General features: G+C 38.2%; 1 protein-coding gene across 6 annotated transcripts in view; it reads left to right on the forward strand.

Annotated features, from left to right (window-relative positions):
- The window catches only part of fancm (FA complementation group M), a 175,144-nt gene that overhangs the window by 96,221 nt on the left and 57,441 nt on the right, over positions 1-21,482 (forward strand). For all 6 annotated transcript variants that reach the window (XM_087989733.1, XM_043697323.2, XM_043697322.2 and 3 more), the window contains one exon: positions 9,885-12,159. In XM_087989733.1, coding sequence (XP_087845859.1) covers positions 9,885-12,159 — 2,275 coding nt within the window. The remainder of the gene's footprint in view (positions 1-9,884; positions 12,160-21,482) is intronic.

Below are 21,482 nucleotides of genomic sequence, written 5' to 3' on the forward strand. Positions count from 1 at the left end.
GGCACTCCACTGGTCACAGGCCTCCAGTCTGAAAAACAACCCTCCTCCATCATCCTCTGTCTTCTTCCTTTGAGCCAGTTCTGTATCCAAATGGCTAGTTCTCCATGTATTCCATGAAATCTAACCTTGCTAATCAGTCTCCCATGGGGAATCTTGTTGAATGCCTTACTGAAGTCTATATAGATCACGTCTAATGCTCAGCCCTCATCAATCCTCTTTGTTACTACTTCAAAAAACTCAATCAAGTTTGTGAGACCTGATTTCCCATGCACAAAGCCATGTTGACTATCCCAAATCAGTCCTTGCCTTTCCAAATACATGTACAACAACTGGCCCACCACTGACGTCAGGCTCACCGGTCTATAGTTCCCTGACTTGTCCTTATCACCCTTCCATGTTAGCCAATGTCCGGTCTTCTGACACCTCACCTGTGGTATCGATGATACAAATATCTCAGCAAGAGCCCCAGCAATCACTTCCCTTGCTTCCACAGAGTTCTAGGTACACCTGATCAGGTCCTGGGGATTTATTCACTTTTATATGTTTCAAGACATCCTGCACTTCCTTCTCTGTAATATGGACATTTTTCAAGATGTCACCATCTATTTCCCTACATTCTATATCTTCCATGTCCTTTTCCACAGAAAATACTGATGCAAAATACTCATTTAGTATCTCCCCTATTTTCTGCGGCTGCACACAAAGGCCACCTTGCTGATTTTTGAGAGGCCCTATTATCTCCCTAGTTACCTTTTTGTCCTTAATGTATTTGTAAAAAAAACCTTTTAATTCTCCTTTACTCTATTTGCCAAAGCTATCTCACAGACAAAGTCTCTTCCCTGGGGTGAGGCAGTCCTGTACTAGAGGGCATAGGTTTAGGGTGAGAGGAGAAAGATATAAAAGGGACCTAAGGAGCATCTTTTTCATGCAGAGGGTGGTGCATATATGGAATAAGCTGCCAAAGAAAGTGATGGAGGCTAATACAATTGCAACATTTAAAAGACATCTAGAGGGGTATTTGAATAGGAAGGGTTTAGAGGGACATGGGCCAAGTGTTGGCAAATGGGACTAGATTAGGTTGGGATATCTGGTCAGCATGGACGACTTGGACCGAAGGGTCTGTTTCTGTGTTGTACATCTCTAAGACTCTATATGGGTCAAAATTATATTAGTCTTTCTGGTTATATTTTTGTTTATGCCCTCTAGCTTTTAGCAGTTTATATGACTGGACACTGGAGTTTTCTTAATCTGTCACAGTTCTTCGTGTCTTATATTTAAAACATATTCAGCGTTGTCTATATTCTACAAACAAAATGGATGACCACGGACATATGCTTTCCTTTTTCATCATCCATTGTAATGTCAGGAGCAACCAACTTTCAAGAGGCCACATTCCCCTTAATATTATTTAGTTGAACTTTTGTAATACTTTGACAAGATTCTACATTGTTGACTAATTAGTAAAGTTAAATCACATGGGATTCAGGATGAGCTTGCCAATTGGATACAAAATTGGCTTAACAGCAGGAGACAGAGTGTGATGGTGAAGGGTTGTTCTTTGGACTGGAGGCCTGCGACCAGCTGTTTTCCAACGGGATCAGTGCTGGGTCCTTTTTTGTCATTAATATAAATGATTTAAATGAGAATATAGAAGGCATATCTAGTAAGTTTGTGGATGATGCCAAAATTGATAGTATAGTGGACAGAGAAGAAGGTCATATAAGATTACATAGAGATCTTGATCAATTGGGTCAATGGGCTGGAGGAGTTAAATTTGGGTAAATGCGAGGTATAGCATTTTGATAGAACAAACAAGGCAGGACATATACAATTAATGGAAGACCCTTGGGTAGTGTAGTAGAACAAAGAGACCCAGGGTTCAGGTATATAAGTTTTTGAAATTTGCATCACAGGTAGACAGGGTGGTTACGATTTTTCTGCTCCTCGGATGCTGTCTGACCTGCTGTGCTTTTCCAGCACCACTCTAATCTAGACTCTGATCTCCAGCTTCTGCAGTCCTCACTTTCACCTAGTTAAGAAGCCATTTAGCACGTTTGCCTTCGTTACTCAGACCTTTGAGTACAGGAGTTGGGACGTTATTTTGAGGTTGTACAGGATGTTGGTGAGGCCTTTTCTGGAGTACTATGTCCAGCCTGGTTGCCCTGCTATAGGAAGGACGTTATTAAGGATATTATTAAGCTGAAGTGGGTTCAGAAAAAGAATTACCAGGATGTTGCTGGGAATGATGGGTTTGAGTTATAAGGAGAGTTTGAATAGGCTGGAGCTTAGGAGGTCAAGAGGTGACCTTATACAGGTAGATGAAATCATGAGGGGTATGCATGTCTTTAGGGTGGGGGATTTCAAGACTGAGGGCATATTTTTAAGATGAGTGGAGGAAAATTTAAAGATACGTGAGGGGCAATTTTTTTTATCATAGCATGGTTCATGTATGGAATGAACTTGTAGAGGAGCTGATGGATGCAGGTATAATTACAATGTTTCAAAGACATTTAGCTAAGTACATGAATAAGAAATATTTGGAGGGTATAGACCAAGCGCAGGCAGGTGAGACTGTTAGTTTGGGATTATGCTGGTATGGACTGATTGGACTGAAGGTTTTGTAACTGTGTTGAATGACTGTATAACTAGGCTCTCGATTTATTGTTTTTTTTATTGATGGTTTAATATCCTTTATCAAGTTTTTTTTAAATTCCCTTTTGCACCTTATTCATTTCTTTGTATCCTTTAATTTTTTTTGTATAGTTTTTTTTTTACAGTAAGTTGGATTTGCACTATTCCTTCTGTCATGAATGCTGCTTTTCATGAGCATTTTTTTGTGCTGCTGAACCCAGCATTCTGTGAGAAGATAACATTGAGGGCTCACTCAGCTCCAAAGTAGTTAAATTTAGACTACAATATTCCAAAATTAATTGCATGAAATGCCTCAAAATGGGTGGGGCTAATTGCAAGATTTTCAATTAGTTACTCAGAACAGTTTAAGGGCACTGAAGAGGAATCTCAGGTGACAGGCAGGAAAACTGGAAGTTGGGGATATGTGAGGACAGAAGGATGTTAGTACTTTGGAAGCAATTCAAATAGCGTTTATAGACTAATACTTGGAATGAGCTGATTATTTTAGTCAGGCTGGGCCCGAATCCTCAAGTTTAGAAGAGACAGTGGAGACTTAATTGGCGCACACAAGATCCTGAGGGGACCTGGCTAGTTGAATGTTGAAAGGTTACTTTCTCTTGTTAAAGTCTAGAAGTAAGGGTCACAGTTTAAAAATAAGAGGATACCCATTTAAAACTGACTTGAAGTTGTTTTTCTGAAAGTTGATAGTCTTTGGAATTCCCTTCTTTAAAAGTCAATGGCTACAGAATATTTATATTTTAGAAGATTGAGTTATATAGATTCTTGATTATCAAGGGGATGAAAGATTATTGGGGATAAGCAACAATGTAGAGCTGAGGTTAAAATCACTTCAGCTATAATCTTATTGAATAACGGAGCATGCTCAAAGGGCTGGGTAGCCTACTCTTGTTACTTGCTCGTATGTTTGTAGACCCCATGTTAGGCAATGCTGCTTTTAGCTGTCCTGCTAGGAGGGCACCTAAACTGCACAGGTTGTGTGTTAGGGATTCAATAAGATATTCCAAGAGCGGTTGGATAGCTTTGTGAAATTGGGACATAAGCAAGTCCTAGAAGCTGTTGAGGCTCAGTAAAGCCTACAGGTAATAATTTAGTAAGGTTGAGAGTGGAGAGTTGAAAAACCCATAAGGAGTATTTGCTTGATGCAGCTGAACCAGATTTGAGCTCAGGAAAAAATCCTAGTGACAGCCAATCTCTGTGGCACAACTGGTCAGTGCACATGGTTGTTAACTGAAAGACTGGTGGTTCAAGACCATGCAGAGATGGAGCTATCACTGTTCCATTTCTTTGGTGGCCCTCTTGTGGTGCAGTGGTAGTATCCCTTCCCCTGAACACAGGAGGCCAAGGTTCAAGTCCCACCTGCTTGATTAGACAAATAGGTTAACTTAAAAAAAAGTGATAGGACTGGCTTGCTGAGATATCTCTGAATAGCTGGAGTTGAGTCTACATGCGAATACTAAAACACAGTTTCTGGAGTTTTTCCTTGGAAAGGAGGATGATCGACCATTCATGACAGAATAGTGGGCGGCACGGTGGCACAGTGGTTAGCACTGCTGCCTCACAGCGCCAGAGACCCGGGTTCAATATCCGCCTCAGGCGACTGACTGTGTGGAGTTTAAGTTCTCCCCGTGTCTGCGTGGGTTTCCTCCGGGTGCTCCGGATTCCTCCCACAGTCCAAAGATGTGCAGGTCAGGTGAATTGGCCATGCTAAATTGCCTGTAGTGTTAGGTAAGGGGTAAATGTAGGGGTATGGGTGGGTTGTGCTTCGGCGGGGCGGTGTGGACTTGTTGGGCCGAAGGGCCTGTTTCCACACTGTAAGTAATCTAATCTAATAGTTCATGAGACAGAGTTTTAAGGCCAGATTGGAAAGATGAGAAATTCTAATCCCTTGTCAAGTTTATGAAAGTTTGATGACCCATTATGTGAATTATTTTGAGAGAATTTCTGAGGAATCTGAGAGATTAGTCTTGCTCTCATTTGCTCTTTTGTGTGCTGTGGCATGCTTAATTGCAGTTCATTACCCAAACTTACCACATGTTAATTATGGGTGTTAAAACAGAAGTTCAATAAATTTATAGAGTAAAATTTATTGATACTTGTTTAAAAACTTCAGCTTTATTTTCTTCTTTCCATGGATTTCACACTTGGCCATTTTAGAAGAAAAATAATAATCCCTAGCCAAATCATAACATAAATGTGGGATATTGGTCCAGAATCAGACTCATAAAGGTTCCAGTTATGAAAACATTTTTCTTTATAGCTTAGCTTAAGCTGTGACTTATTTGCTGATCTTGCATAACAGTACAAGCCAGGTTTATGTTTAATCTTTTCATTGGTCGTCTTATCTATAATTTAAGGACATGAGGCAGATTATTGACTGCGAGGGAAGCCCATTTTTTGTAGGGTATTTCAAAGATTTTTTAACATAATTAATTGCAACCAGGTGTTTGCAATTATTGCTTAACTTGTTCAAAGTATAGTAGCCTGCTTTAGTATAAGTCTTGGCCCCAACAAGATGTGTAATTATTATTGTTTATAATACTTAAAGCAATACATGAGAAAAGAGACATTCTTGGAAAGCATAAATAAATTGAACTAATCATAAAATGCTTATCACACAGTTTATGTTTAACACAGAATATTTTATTAATTTTAACAACCGGAATAAAGAAAAATGTAATGGAATAAAACTAGCACATTTTTAGACTGTTAGTTACAGATCACATGAGCATTGCAAACATCAAAGATTTGGGAAGCGCTGTAAATTTGTTAAATGTTTGAAAAATATTGATACAATTTAATTTATATTTTAAATATGTTTAGTTAAGGAATGTCTGCTGAAATTGCACTTTTGCAATGCTGGCTGTTAGAAGTTGAATTGAGAACTCTAAATCATGCACAAAAGCTAACATTTTCTTCTGATGTACTTCAATGTCAGTGCACATTTATGAATCTCTGAGTTTAACAGATCTGATATGTGTACAACTTTTAGGAGGGTTTGCTAATTTATATAGTTCTCTGATCAGAGGGTCTTGATTGTGGAGATTTATGATTTTGCAATGGTTTTTTGAACAGATTTCACCTGACACTTGAGTATAAATAATGAAAAGATCTTGTGATAACTTGGTACATCGTACGATTAATTAACCATAAGAAATCAGCTAACAATACTGTGCCATAATAATAAAGAATCAGGTACAGAATACAGATGCAGGGAGAAGTTGAAAAGCAATATAAGAGAGCAACAGCAGGTAAGATAAAAAGGAGTGCAAAATTCAATACTCTGAATAATAAGAGTATGATAGAATCGCTTTAGTACAGAAGGAGGTAATTTGGTCCATCAAGTCTACATTGACCCTTGGAAGAGCATTCCATCAAAAGCCATTCCTGTAATGCTGCAGAGGGTTTTTACTTTGGCTAACCCACCTAATCCCAATTTCTTTGAACTGTGGGAGCAAACCAGAGTGCCTGGAGGGAGAATGTGCAAACTCGACACAATTGCCCAAGGCTGAAATCGAAACCAGGTCCCCTGGTGCTGTGAGGCATCAGAACCAACCGCTCTGCCACCATGTCACCCAATAACAGATGAAGGATTGATGGGTCAATTTACAAAAAGAGGAAGTAATTTTGTGGAAACATGGATGATTGAAATAGTATTTGAGTGTTTCAGATCTTGAGGCAATATAGGTTTATAAAGGATAGCTAGCTTTAATTTGCTAAAGGCATGTTATGTCTGACTAACCTGATTGGAGTACTTTGAAGTAACCAAGGAAGTAGATAAGTCATGCAGTAGATGTTACATATGAGCTTTGTAATACATTTGGTAAAACAGCATTTAAAACAAACCATTTCAAAAATAGAAAAATTGTGCGAAATAAATGGTGGTAATTTGTGTACACAATTGACTAAGAGGTAAGTGATGGAGACTCATTTTGCACTGATGAACAATATGCAGTGGGGTTCTCCAAGAGTCCACATTAGGACCATTTTCCTTTTTATCTATATTACTTACATGAGTATGCCTATAATAGGTACAATTTCCAGGCATGTTCACAATACAAAAGCTTTCAAATTTGTGAATAATTAAACAGGATAATAGCAGGCCTCAGGAGGTCATAGACTAATGAAATGGGTATTGCATGGCTAATATACTATAATGTGGACTAGTTGAATGATGCATTTCAGAAGGAACATGGAAAGGGAATATCTAATTTGTACTATTTTGAGTGGGGATGCAACAACAAATGGACCTAAAGATGCACATTGTTATCCAGTTGGTTGCACTACTGGACAAGTCAGCTCCCCGATTTGAAATATGTTTTCTTTAAATTAAAATGCACTTGTTTATGACAGAAAAGAAAAATAACAAACATCAAAAAGAAAAGTTCAGCACTTTTCCCAATAATATCCTTTACTGTCACTCAAAGCTAATAAGGTATCATTCTTCTCTTAACTGTAAGATTTCTTATTGAACTGACTCTTTTCAGATGTGGTGGACTGAATGTGTTTCCACTTCTGAGGCTTGGAAGCTTGTACAAACCAAACAAAATTGGCCATTTGCCAAGATCACTTATCTTCTGAATTTAAACTAATGGAGACTGTCACCACCTTTTTTCATGTCACATGTAAACTCTGGGATTCATGTGTATATATATCATGTTGATGAGACTTTGGATTTAATAATTTGAAAGTATTTCTGTAACCACAGTCATTTTTAAACAATAGTTTTTGAAGCCTTCTTGTAGAATGAATTGGTTTTGTGCTTTTGTTTGGACTTTTTTTTGGTTTATTATTCCTTTTTGTAATAAACTTCAATTTTATTGTTAAAGCAAAAATGCAGTATTGCATTCTTATCTTTAAGTGAAAGGTTATGTTCTTAACACCAAAATACCAAAATATGTGATTGATCAAGTCAGGTTCCTTGTCTGGTAATAACATCTGCTAAGATCATATGTCATAAAAGTTCAATCTTGTAAATACTACATCTGTTAAATTTCTTGGTAGCTGATAGAGTCATTTAATTTCCCAAAGAAGCATTTGACTTGTGTTTGAATTAATTGTTTGAACAAAAAATGATTTTCTGACTTAAGACAAAAAGAAATCAACTTCACAGAGCTAAAACCAAAATATATTTTCCTGTACTTTTAAAAATCTAAATGCCTAAATGATATAATGTAAACCTTTATCACAATATTTACAAATCCTTGAAGATGTTGTTTTAAGTTGGTGATGCAGATTAGGTATGTGGTTATTAGTCTTTGAAGACAGAAACAAGCAAGTCATGCTAAACATTTGCAAACATTAGTTTGATTTCAGCTGGAGTTGTTTACACAATTCTAGGTATCACACATGTTAAGGTCCTGGAGAGGCAGTTTTTCAAGATCATACCAGGGTGAAAGATGCCATTTTGTGAAAAACAGAGTCATTACAATTATCTTCCGAGCAGAGAGACCCCATTGAGGTATTCCAAATTGAGAAGTTGTGATCAAGTAGGTAGGGGAAAATAACATTTTTCTTCAGGCTAATGGTCATTAATCAAAACTCAAAGATTTTCAAAATATAACAAAAAAAAACTAAGGGAGAAATTCAATTTTTGGTTTTTCCACACATTATTGTGTTCTGGAATGGACTGCCTGAATTGAAGAAGTCTGATTCTGTAAGAATTTTCAAAATACAATTGGACATGGCCTTGTATAAAACGTATTTGCAGAGTTGTTGGGGAAAGGAAGGGTTGGACCAAACTGAGCAGTTTGAAGAGATGGGCCAGGTTGATGGGCCATACTATTTCCTTCTGTGTTATAAGAATCTATGATTCTAAGCAGCTAGAATTAGAATTGATCTTCACTGAAAGCTACTGACACTGAAATTAAATTAATTATTGTAGTTGGTTTTCTAGTAGTTGCGCTACAGTTAGGATTGGTTACGTTAATCTCATTCAAAAATCAAAGCTATCTGTGACAAGATTTGTTATTTTCCTATAAGCAGCAGTTATTTGTTATATTTTCCTCGATCTTCTTATCTTCTGACAAAAATAAATACCTTTTTCTGATATTCCAAGTCACGTGTGTTTCCCAGAAATGTTATTGCTGAACTAAAGGAAAATGAATACACAAAAGAGATTGAAAACTGCAAGAATTAAATCTAACAACTTCATTGAGTAGAGGGTATAAAAGTAAACTATTTAGCAAAATTGGTCTAGACTTTATAGATGAGCCACCTTTTAACTTCATTTAGCCCTACTTGCATATCCTTCTTTCCTTTATTTCCTAATGCTTCTCCAGTTTTCTGATGCATGTTTCTTCTCTCATCTGCTCTTTATATATTCTGCATTCTTTGAGTAAAGGTATTTGTTCTGAATTCCCTATTAGATTTACTAGTGTTGACTGTGTGTGCATGTATGTTAATATGCATATATACTTTGGCTTTGTATTCTGCATAGGTGGAAATATTTTCTCTATTTCCAATCTGTTAAATTCTTTCAAAATCTTGAAAATCTCTGTCAGATTATTCTCAACTCTGTACAGAAAAGAGGCTCAGCTTGTTACTTATGATGAAGTTACCTTCTCAGTTTTTGATGTTTAATCCTGGAAAACTTTCTTTGCACCAACTCAGCAGCTTTGTATCTTTTTCATTATGTTCTTATATTGTTTACAGTATTCCAAATGTAACTTAACCAGGGTTCAACCTATGCTTAACATAAGTCCTGCCTGAAGCAGAGATTGACCAACTCCATGCTCAGTTAAATGACTCAGTGATGTAGATCTGTTTAAGCTCCTCACTTTAAGAATGGCATTTGTACGCACAAAGTTTAGATCATGACTGCTAAATACTGCAAACTGATGACAAAAGATAGATGGTTAAGGAATTAGGGTAAATTGCTGTTCAAGAATTCTAAATGGAATGCCACTTCCCCTTGAAGGCATCTTTATCAGACCCACTTTTATTGTGGTGAGAGTATTAATGTGTAACTTAAAATTGACTGTTTTTCACAGAATAGCAAAATTGTTACAGTGCAGAAGGAGGCCATTTGGCCCATTGAGATTGCACTGGCTGTCTGAATGAGCGTCTAACCTAATGCTGTTCTCTTGCTTTCCTTTGCAAATAACCTTTGCATTATTTGAACCTTGCTGCATCACACTCATGCAGTACCTGAATGTTAATATTGTAAATATTTTAAAATAAAGTTAATTTTAAAAATGTAATTTTACCTTTACTGATTTGTCTTTCTATTACAGAACGGTGACAATTATTCATTAGACATCATGCCGTATTTAAACATGGATGATATTGTTGAAGCACCTTGCATGCAACAATGTCAAATTGGAGACACTTACATGGCAAAAAATCGAGATAAACATATAGTGCATCAACTAATGAAGCCTAGATGTGACAGAAAGAAATGTGTTGAAAAGAATAATAATTTTTGCAAATTAACAAATGAAGCTAAGGTATGTGCCCTTTCTAATATAAATAAAAGGACAAAAGTTCTACATTCACCATCTTGTCTTGGAACTGCAAACACTAAGGAAACCAGAGAAACTGCATTTACAGTAACGGGAAATACTTCAAAACCAAGTGAACAGATCTATCAGTCAGAGGACGAAATTAAAGAGGACTTGCATGGTGAAATACAGAAAGCAGCTAAGTTTAGTGGGGCAGACAGGAGAGAAATCTTGAAGAGTCCCATGAAAATCTGTACAAGTTCTACTGGAAGCAAATCAATAAGTTCTGAATACAAAATTGTTGATGCAACCGAGAAAGAACAAACTGAGTGTCACCATTATGAACCAGTAAATGATTACGTATTAAAAGATATTGTGACTGAAACACATGATCTGGTTTCCAAATGCAACAAATCAAACTGTGTTAGTTTAGACTCGAGTGGCTCAATTAATGAAATATCAACAAATTGTATCAATGTGTCTAAACTGTTTTATCTACCAGATGTGCTCATAACTCGGGGCCACAGTTCAGGACACAGATCCTCAAATACAGATTCTCAAAGGTATTGCTTACCAGAGGTTGAACATCCTAATTATGATTATGGTGGGCAAGTTCCCACTAGTGCAGAAGTGGTTTTGGAAAGAGTAAAATCCTTTCTTGCTACTTCTCCCCCAGGACTAGACATATTTTCCTTTTGCGAAAAAGTGAATTATGAAGAAAATAGAGGACAATCAAATATTTTAAAAATCCCACCAGAAACTGCTTTAAAATCTGACCAAGGAGGCAATCACGTTTTCAGTTGTTCATCATCAAATAGTATTAAACCAACAGATTTAGTGACTTGGAGAGAGCCTGAGGATTTAAATTGTGTTGACACACATTGCAGTCCTTCCTGGGATGACTTATTTGACAGTAATGTTGAAGAACACTTGGATCAAAATTATCGAGCTCAGTCTGGTGTAAACCAAGAAAAATTACATGATCCTTTGCACAAGTATCATAACTCCCCTGATAAAAACAAAAATAGAACCAATAAAATCTTCAAGAACTCCATAAATGACATGCTGTTTGTATCTGAGGAAAGCTTGCCTTTGTTTGAAACTGAACCATCATTTGGCAGCCTTCCATCCCATCGTGCTTCCAACTCCAAAAGATGTATGATTGGAAAGGATGTCTCTGGACTGACGAGGCAACCTACTGAGTTGAACACACCACTGCAACGTGCCCAAGCAGTTCCTAATAATTTAAGAAACCATGAAACTGAACACGACATAAGTCACTGGCCAGTTTTGCATCAATCATTTCACAAACAAATGCTTTGTGAAAACTTATGCATTGAGCAGCATAGGTCAGTGGTTGATAACAGCAGTGTGTACAATTGCTCAGGTGAAACCTTTTCTATTAACTTTGATCTGGGCTTTTCATTTGAAGACTTAAATGAAAATAATTCGTCAATCACCAATACTGTTTATAAAATTACTAAATTGTCAGAACATCTTGCAGGCAAATCATCTTCTGATAACACAGATATAATAAAGACAGAACCAGTTGAATGCATCCCCGAGTTTCAGAAAAACTGCAACAAAATTACTTCAGAACTATTCGAAGCAGAGTCAGAAGTATTCAGAGATTGCTCAACACCAGAGTCTGGAAAGCACACATCCTTAGTACCAAGCAAAATAGAAACTTTGCATCTTACCAATATTTGTCTGGCATCACAAGATTCAGCTCTAGTTTCTCCAAAGTATCAGTCTGACCTTCAGGTGTCCTCAGCCTGTTCTCCTGTTGCATCTTTTACAACACCAGAAAAAAGGAGTTTGCCTCTCAAGCTGTGTGATATGACCTGTGTTGGCCCACTGTTTAAAAATGATCTAATAATTAGCCAGCATCCTGCACTAAGTGTCTCAGAGGGTTTGGTTGATAAAAGATCTTTGAAAGAATCAGCAGCCTCATCTAACACTTGTGCTGCTACACACAGTGCATGCAGAAGCGAAAAGCATGAAAAGAAGTCTCTTACAAATAAAAGAGAGAATACTTTTAGCAAAATTCTTGAAGCATCTATTAATGGTGAGCTACTTAATTTTATTTTAAGATCATAAATATGTTGGAATTTTATTTTTCTTTAATTTCATATCACTACTGAAAATCGTAATTTCTTTTCTAATGCTAGGTTAGTCTCTGATTCTCAGTTCAGGTTGCAATTTTGTTATAACAATAGCAATGATACCAGTGCAAAACCATGCTGATATTTTTGGCTATAAATGAATTCTTAATGTGCAATACCTCTGTGTTGGATTATTAAGGTTAAAATTAGTTAAAAGGGGTACTGCTCCAGTTCCACTGTTTCATGGATACCTTTGTGCATGTATTACATGCTACATTCAGACTAGGCTTTTATCCCTAATTCTGTTGGCAGACTTGGGTTGTTCAAAATTAAAGTAAATAGTACCACAAAGAAAAAGTACTAGAAAGGGATTTGTGACATGCAAAACCATGCCCCACAAGTAGTCAGTGCCCTTAGAAAGGCTGTGACATAATCGGTGAGGAAAATGTTAGAAAGGGAGGAAATAATTCAAGGTGTTCTACAGCTTGATATCCATTAGTAGAGGCAAGCCTGATTTGATTTTCTTTTTCATTCATTTGTATCTAATATAGATTACAGTTTCATAGCTTTTGATATATTGTAGTAAGAAGTGACTAAATTTCTTCTGAGAATAAAGTGATAATGTTCACCTTAATACAAATTTTTGTTTGTTCATCCCCCTTAGTGTTTTGAATAATAAAGTTTTAATATTTGATGGCTGTAAAGAGTTGAATTCACACTCGCTTTAAGTGAAAGGTTTAAAAATTGTTATACTCTTAACAACATTCCAATGTTATCAGGAATAGTGTGTATTGAATGCTGTGTAGGGATATTGTACTTCACTTGGAGTTATGTGTTTTCACATGCATATTGTAGTCCTGATGTATAAGTAGTGACGGTTGAGATTCCAATGTTCTTTCTATCATTTGGAGAATCAGGAATATCTCCTGCCATAACTGCCTGCAGTTCGTGTATCTTTAAAGGATTTGATGGTTGATCATCAACCTATACAGTAAAGAGTGCATCTTCCTTAACCATCAGGTCCTGATGGGACTTGAATCCAGAGATTTTGATCAGAGGCAGGGATACTGAACCAAAAGATTGCATTTGTGTTTGGAAATATTAAATACAATGCTAGGGCTCTGTACTGGAATCCAAATGTGTACCTTTAGTTGACGGTTTGGCTTTTGATCAAATGAGAACTGTGCAATATAGTTGAAATCTTTAGAAACTTGATTTTTATATCAGACGAAACCCAGAATTTTAATAAATACTATTTGGCTAATTCAGAAATTAATTATTGACAACTTAGCCATGTGAGGCCTGGTGAGGAAGAATGATCGTGATAGGATAGAATTCTTCATTGGAAGGTGACATGATTGATTTGAGACTCTGGTTCTTAATCTAAATAGAGGAAACTATGATATGATGAGGTGCAAATTGGCTATGGTGAGATGAGGAACATTATTTCAGAGGATGTTGGTAGAGAGGTAATGGCAAGCATATAAAGTGCATGGATAAACTGCAACAATTGTTCATTCTTGTCTTGGTGTCAAAGCAAAACAGAGAAGGTGACCCAAGCAGTGCTACCAAGGGGAATTTGATTGTATTAAATCCAAGGAAGGGGCTTATAAAATGGCCATAAAAAGACCCGAGGAATGGGAGCCATTTCGAATTTCAGTTCAAAAAAAATAATAGGAATTGATATAATGGATGAAATAGGTTGTTCTGGTATAATGTGCAGTTCGTCAACATGGCTATAATGTGATTGATGAATTGTGGACGTTGTTTGATAAGCAAACTTTCTGCTGAACGGGTATAGCTATTTTCTGTAGTGATCTTCTACAGTGTGATTTCCTATAGCAGTTTTCCATAGTACAATTTTCTATAGTGTGAAGTTGCACAGGAATGCAACTGTCATGTTATAGCAGAATGACCCAATGAGAGGAAGCTTGCAAACAAGGAAGGAGCATGCAAACTGATTGCAAAAGCTTCTATTATAATGAGAACAAAGAGACGGCTGACCAATTAAATACATATGTTGGTTTTGAACTCAGAAAAGAGGACACCGATAATAACCCAAAAATGTTAGGGAACCCCAGTGAGAGGGAGGAATTGCAAATTAGTAGGGAAATGGTATTGGAATTAATTGATGGCTCAAAGGCTAATAAATCCCTCTGGCCCAATTATCTATATCCCAGAGTATTTAAGGAAGTGGCACTAGAAATAGTTGATACATTGGTCATCTTAAAAGATTCTATAGACTCTGGAACAATTCCTATAGATTGGAGTATAGCTAATATAACCTTGCTACTTCAAAAAAAGAGGTAGAGAAAATGTCAGCTGTGGGGAAAACGTTAGAGGTCCATTATAATTGATTTAATAGCAAAGCACTTGGGAAAACAGTGACAGGATCAGACATAATCAGCATTGATTCACAAAAGGAAAATCGCATTTCAAAGGCATAGAGGGAGTTAGTGGATGTGTTTCACTTGGACTGGTTGAAGGCTTTTGATAAGGTCTCACATAAGGGATTAGCATGTACAATTAAAGTGCATGGGATTGTGGGGAGTATATTGACATGAATAGAGGACTGTTTGGCAGACAGGGAACAAAGAATAGGAATAAACAAAGTAGCAGGCAGTGACTAATGGGGTCAGTGCATGGAACCCAACTATTCACAGTGTATATTGAAGCTTTAGATGAAACAACTAAATGTAATTTCTCCAAGTTTACAGGTGTCACAAAACTAAGTGGATGAGTGAGCAGTGAGGAGACTGCAAAGAAACTCCGTTGTGATTTTGACATGCTGAGTGAGTGGGTAAATACATGGCAGGTGAAGTATATTGTGGATAAATGTTAGATTATCCAAATCTGTAGCAAAAACAAGGAGGCAGATTAATAACTGGTGATAGATTGGGAAAGGGGCAGTGCAGTGAGACCTGGGTGTCTTTTTGCACCAGTTGCTGAAAGTAAGCATGCAGGTACAGCAGATGGTGAAGAAGGTGAATGTTATATTTACCTTCATAAAGCGAGGATTTGAGTACAGGAGCAGGGATGTCTTGCTGCAACTATACAAGATACTGCTGAGACCACACCTGGAATATTGTGTGCAGTTTTGGTCTCTTTATCTGTGGTAGGATGTTCTATGAAGGTAGTCCGGGTAGGCAGTGGCCTAGTGGTATTGTTACTATTAATCCAGAAGACACCCAGATAATGTTCTGGGTGCCTGAGTTTGAAATCGTCCATAGCAGAATGGAACTTCAATTCAATAATGATCTGGAAATAGGAGTTTAGTGATGCATATTTAGGGAAAGAAATATGCCGTCTTTGCCTGGTCTGGCCTATGTGACTCCAGACCCCCACAGCATGTGATTCACTCTTGGGCAGCTAGTGCTGGGCAGGAAATTCCAGTCAGTGGCGCCCGTATCCTGTGAATGAATTGGAAAAAAAGATGCAGTGAAGGCTTACCTTTAAAACAATGTGATTCATAATGTTTCTTTTTTTTATCCTTGAAATGATTTTGTTGAAATGTTTTAGCGATAGTGTGACATTCTTCTTTTGTGCCTTTTATATTATGTAATGTCCAAAGTGATCACTTTTCCTGTATTTTGCAATAAGACATTTTGAGGTATAGCACCCTTATCCTGGAATTTTACTTAATGATGCAGTTATTATTAATGCTTACTCTAAAATGAAATACCCCTCAGTTTTTTTTTGGGGGGTGTAGTTTAAAATATTTGCTGTTTGAAAATATGTATTTGTTTTAATATTTTTCAATCACTGCCAATTCATGGGTTTAAAGTAGCTGGTGATCCACTCTTAAATAATTTGTCACTGAATCCAAGGAACGTTTTCAACGTGATTGATAAGTTTTGTTCTTTTCCTGTTGAGCCATGTGACATAGAATCTGAATGCTATTGGCACAAAAATACAAAGTTTGTATTCAATTAGCCTAAGTTTGATCCTGTTTTGAAGTTGACTATTTTACTTTTATTTTAGTCAGGTAATAGTGTATAGAAACATAGAATTTTAACAGCACAGAAGACCATTTGGCCCTCAATGTTCCATGCTAGTTCTCTGCAAAAACATCTCAGTTGACCCCACTCCCCTCCTCTTTTCCATTAGCAAGTTTTTTTTTCTCTTCAGTTAATCAACCAGTTCCCTCTTAAAAGTTACCATTGATTCTGTCTCCACAACACGCTCAGGCAGTGCAATCTGCATACTACATGAAGAACATGATACCTCATTTTGTCTCTTGCACTTTTGTCATTCTCCTTAAATCAAAGTGCTTTGGTTCTCAACCTTTCTGGTAATGTCTATTCTGTCCATACTTTTTGTGGTTTTGAACACATCTCCAAATTGCTCAGCTTTCACTTCAAATGAAGTATGTCCAGTTTTGCCAGTGAATCCATGCCACTGAAATGCTTCAGCCTTAGAGCTGGTCTGATAAATCTTTTCTGCACTGGCTAATGACTTCACATCCTTCCTAAACTGCAGTGCTTAGAATTGGTCATATTACTCTAGCTGAGGCCAAACCAGTGTATTATAAATGTTCACTGCAATTTCTTTGCTTTTATGCTTTAGGTCTTTAAAAACAGCGTTGGAGCTCAATTGTTATTGAACATTTGGTCAGTCAGCCTTGATAGAATATAGAACAATACAGTTCAAAACAGGCCCTTCAGCCCTCAATGTTGTGTCGACCTGTGAACTAATCTAAGCCCATCCCCCTACACTATCCCATCATCATCCATGTGCTTATCCAAGGATCATTTAAATCTCCCTAATGTGGCTGAGTTAACTACATTGGTAGGCAGGGCATTCTGCACCCCAACCACTCTGAGTAAAGAACCTGCCTCTGACATCTGTCTTAAATCTATCACCCTTCAATTTGTAGCTATGCACCCTCGTACATTATCCTAGGAAAAGGTTTTTCACTGTCCACCCTATCTAATCTTCTGATCATCTTGTATGTCTCTATCAAATTCCCTCTTAGCTACCTTCTTTCCAATAAGAACAGACCCAAGTGTCTGAGCCTTTCCTCATAAGACCTTCCCTCCAGAGCAGGCAACATCCTCGTAAATCTCCTCTGCACCTTTTCCAATGCTTCCACATCCTTCCTGTAATTGGGCGACCAGAACTGTACACGAGTGCGGCCACACTAGGGTTTTGTATAATTGTAGCATGACATTACGGCTCCGGAACTCAAATCCTCTACCAATAAAACCTAACACACAGTGCTTTTAAGGAGACATACAACCAACCTGGGTGGCAACTTTCAGGGATATATGTACATAGACTCCAAGATCCCTCTGCACACACACAAGACCTAGAATCTTTCCATTGACCCAGTATTCTGCCTTCCTGTCATTCTTCCCAAAGTGAATCACCTCACATTTCTCTGCATTGAACTCTATTTGCCACCTCTCAGCCCAATTCTGCAGTTTATCCAAGTCCCCCTGCAGCCTGCAACATTCTTCCACACTGTCCACTACTCCACCGACTTTAGTGTCATCTGCAAACTTACTAGTCCATCCACCTATGCCTGCATCTAAGTCATTTATAAAAATGACAAACAGCAGTGGCCCCAAAAAAGATCCTTGTGGCACACCACTAGTAACTGGACTCCAGGCTGAATATTTTCCATCACTCTTACAGAAAGCCAGTTTCTAATCCAAACTGCTAAATCACCCTAAATCCCATCCCTCTGCATTTTCTCCAAGAGCCTACCATATGGAACTTTATCAAAGGCCTTACTAAAGTCCATGTATACCACATCAACTGCCCTACCCTCACCCACATGCTTGATCACTTTCTCAAAAAACCTCAATGAGGTTTGTGAGACGTGACCTGCCCTTGACGAAGCCATGTTGACTATCTGCAATCAAATTGTTACTTGTTAGATGATTATAAATCCTATTTCTCATAATCCTTTCCAAACCTTTTCCTATAACAGACGTAAGGCTCATTTGTCTATACTTACCTGGGTCATCTCGACTGCCCTTCTTGAACAAGAGCACAACATTTGCAATCCTCCAGTCCTCTGGTACTAAACCTGTAGACAATGATGACTCAAAGATCAAAGCCAAAGGCTCCAACACCACCTCCCTAGCTTCCCAGAGAATCCTCGAATAAGTCCCATCTGCCCAAGGGACTTGTCTACTTTCACTCCTAGAATTGATAATGCCTCTTCCTTACTAACCTCTATCCTTTTTAGTCTAATATTGCGTATCTCATTCTTCTCCACTACAATATTCTTCTTTTCCTGAGTGAAAACTGATGAGAAATATTCGTTTAGCACCTCTGATCTTCACAGGATCCACACACAACTTTCTACTTATGTCTTTGACTGATCCTATTTCTACCCTTGTCATCCTTTTATTTGTCACATACCTATAGAAAGATTTAGGGTTCTCCTTTATTTTACCTGCTCAATACTGTTCATGTCCTCTCTTTGCTCTTCTTAACTCTCTCTTTAAATCCTTCCTAGCTAATCTGTAACTCTCCATCGCCTCATCTGAACCATCTTGTCTCATTGGCACATAACCCTCCTTCCGCTTAATAAGAGCTGCAATTTTAGTAAACCACAATACCCTTTCATTATCACTTCCTCCCTGCTGACACGGTCATACCTGTCAAGTACATGCAATATCTGTTCCTTTAAACCAGCTCCACATTTCGATTGTCCCCATCCCCTGCATTTTGCTACCCCATTCTATCCTAAGTCTTGCTTAATCGCGTTATAATTGCCTTTTCTCCCATCGATAACTCTTGCCCTATGACATGTACGTATCCCTTTCCATCGCTAAACGTAACTGAATTCTGGTAACTCTTTCAAGTGCTCACCTACCACAAAATCAAACACCTGGCCTGGTTCATTACCAAGCACCAGATCCAGTGTGGCCTCCCCTCTTGTCGGCCCTTCGACATACTGTGTCAGGGAATCATCCTGCACGCATTGAACAAATACTGATCCATCTGACATGAGAATTACAGCATTTCCAGTCAATGTTGGAGGAAGTTAAAGTCCCCCAACTTTAACTCCCATCTGAGATGGGTCTTCTAATTTGAACAAATTGGGGAGAAACTAACGATTTCAAGGCGAGAAACACAGTCCATTGCTGCCTTTGGGAAGATGGGCAAGGCTGGAACCAAGAGGATGGAGGTTCAGTGACCTGGCTGGTTGAACTATGGTGCTTGATTGACTGACTAATTTTTGAAGGATGAGAAGGGGGTGTGCATCTTGGTCATCATTACTGAGGCCACATTTGTGACATTGATTAGTGCCAATTCAGAACTGTTCCAAAGGCAAGAAACTTAATTGATGAGATTTAAACACAGAATTGAGAGAAATTTCGTTAAAGGTCTGAGAGGTGACTCTGTTCTCATTGAGAAAGGTGTTTGTAAATGGGATGGCTGGTGGTGGTTTAACCTGAGGGTTGTCATGACATGGGTAAGGGGAAAAATTGATGAGAGTCCTTCGTTGTAACCTCAGTTGAACGCATATTGTTGACATTACTGCATTGTAAACGAGTTGTCAAGCGAACCTGGCTAACCAACCTCCTCTATTTCTAAAGAATGTGTACTTCACACAACATGTTTGTAAATAATACAATATTTACTACAGTCATTGATTTTATTTGAGTTACTCAACTGCTGCCTTCAAACCAGGGCTTTTGTTAGCTTGCTGATTTATTGTTTATTTAATGTGAAATAAAATGTTATTTCTTTGTTAAAGTCCCATAGCCTTTGGAGTTGATCACAATAGTTTAATGAACTAGCCACTGAGACGCAGGTGTAATAGTTTTCATTCCATGGAAATATCTGCTGGTTCATAAACTTTAAGTACCTTTATTGTTCTGTTTCATCCTTTCTGCTTAATTTTACAAACTTTGCCAAGACTTGTTTGTCTTAATGAAAGTAAACTGCATATCCTTATTGAAAGTAAAGCAGGTTATCTAAAGTCATAGAGTCATAGAAATGTACGGCAAGGAAAAAGACCCTTCTGTTCAACTCGTCCATGCCGACCAGTTATCCCAACTCAATCTAGCCCCGCCTGCCAGCACCCAGCTCGTATCACTCCAAACCCTTCCTATTCATATATACCCATTCAGATGCCTTTTAAATGTTGCAACTGTACTTGCCTCCACCACTTCCTCTGGCAGCCCATTCCATGCATACACCACCCTCTGAGTGAAAAAGTTGCCCCTTGAGTCTCTTTGATACCTTTCCCCTCTCACCCTAAACTTATGCCTTCTAGTTTTGGACTCCCCCAACCCAGGGAAAGGACCTTGTCCATTTATCCTATCCATGCCCCTCATGATCTTATAAACCTCTATAAGGTCACCCCTCAGCCTCTGACACTGTAGGGAAAACAGCCCAAGCCTATTCAACCTCTCCCTATAGCTCAAATCCTCCAACCCTGGCAACATCCTTGTAAATCTTTTCTGAACCCTTTCACGTTTCACAACATCCTTCCAATAGGAAGGATACCAGAATTGCATGCAATATTCCAAAAGTGGCCTTACCAATGTCCTGTACAGATGCAACATGACCTCTCAACTCCTGTACTTAATACTCTGACCAATAAAGGAAAGCATACCAAACGCCTCCTTCACTATCCGATCTACCTGCAACTCTACTTTTAGGAAGCTATGAACCTGCACTCCAAGGTCTCTTTGTTCAGCAACACTCCCTAGGGCCGTACTATTAAGTGTATAAGTCCTGCTAAGATTTGCTTCCCCAAAATGTAGCACCTCGTATTTATCTAAATTAAACTCCATTTGCCAGTCCACAGCCCACTGGCCCATCTGATCAAGACCCCTTTGTAATCTGAGGTAACCTTCTTTGCTGTCCACTACACCTCCAATTCTGGTGTTATCTGTAAACTTACTAACTGTACCTCCTATGTTCATATCCAAATCATTTATATAAATGATGAAAAGTAGAGGACCCAGCACCAATCCTTGTGGCACTCCACTGGTCACAGGCCTCCAGTCTGAAAAACATCCCTCCACCACCCCCTCTGTCATCTACCTTGAAGCCAGTTCTGTATCCAAATGGCTAGTTCTCCCTGTATTGAATGAGATCTAACCTTGCTAACCAGTCTCCCATGGGGAATCTTGTTGAACGACATACTGAAGTCCATACAGATCACATCTAACGCCCTGCCCTCATCAATCCTCTTTGATACTTCTTTAAGAAACTCAATCATGAGACATGATTTCCCACACACAAAGCCATGTTGACTATCCCTAATCAGTCCTTGCCTTTCCAAATACATGTGCATCCTGTCCCTCAGGCTTCC

The sequence above is a fragment of the Chiloscyllium plagiosum genome, unplaced genomic scaffold (genome assembly GCF_037043375.1).
Source record: "Chiloscyllium plagiosum isolate Xiang-an unplaced genomic scaffold, Cpla_swu_hap1 HiC_scaffold_8, whole genome shotgun sequence".
NCBI classification, from domain to species: domain Eukaryota; kingdom Metazoa; phylum Chordata; class Chondrichthyes; order Orectolobiformes; family Hemiscylliidae; genus Chiloscyllium; species Chiloscyllium plagiosum.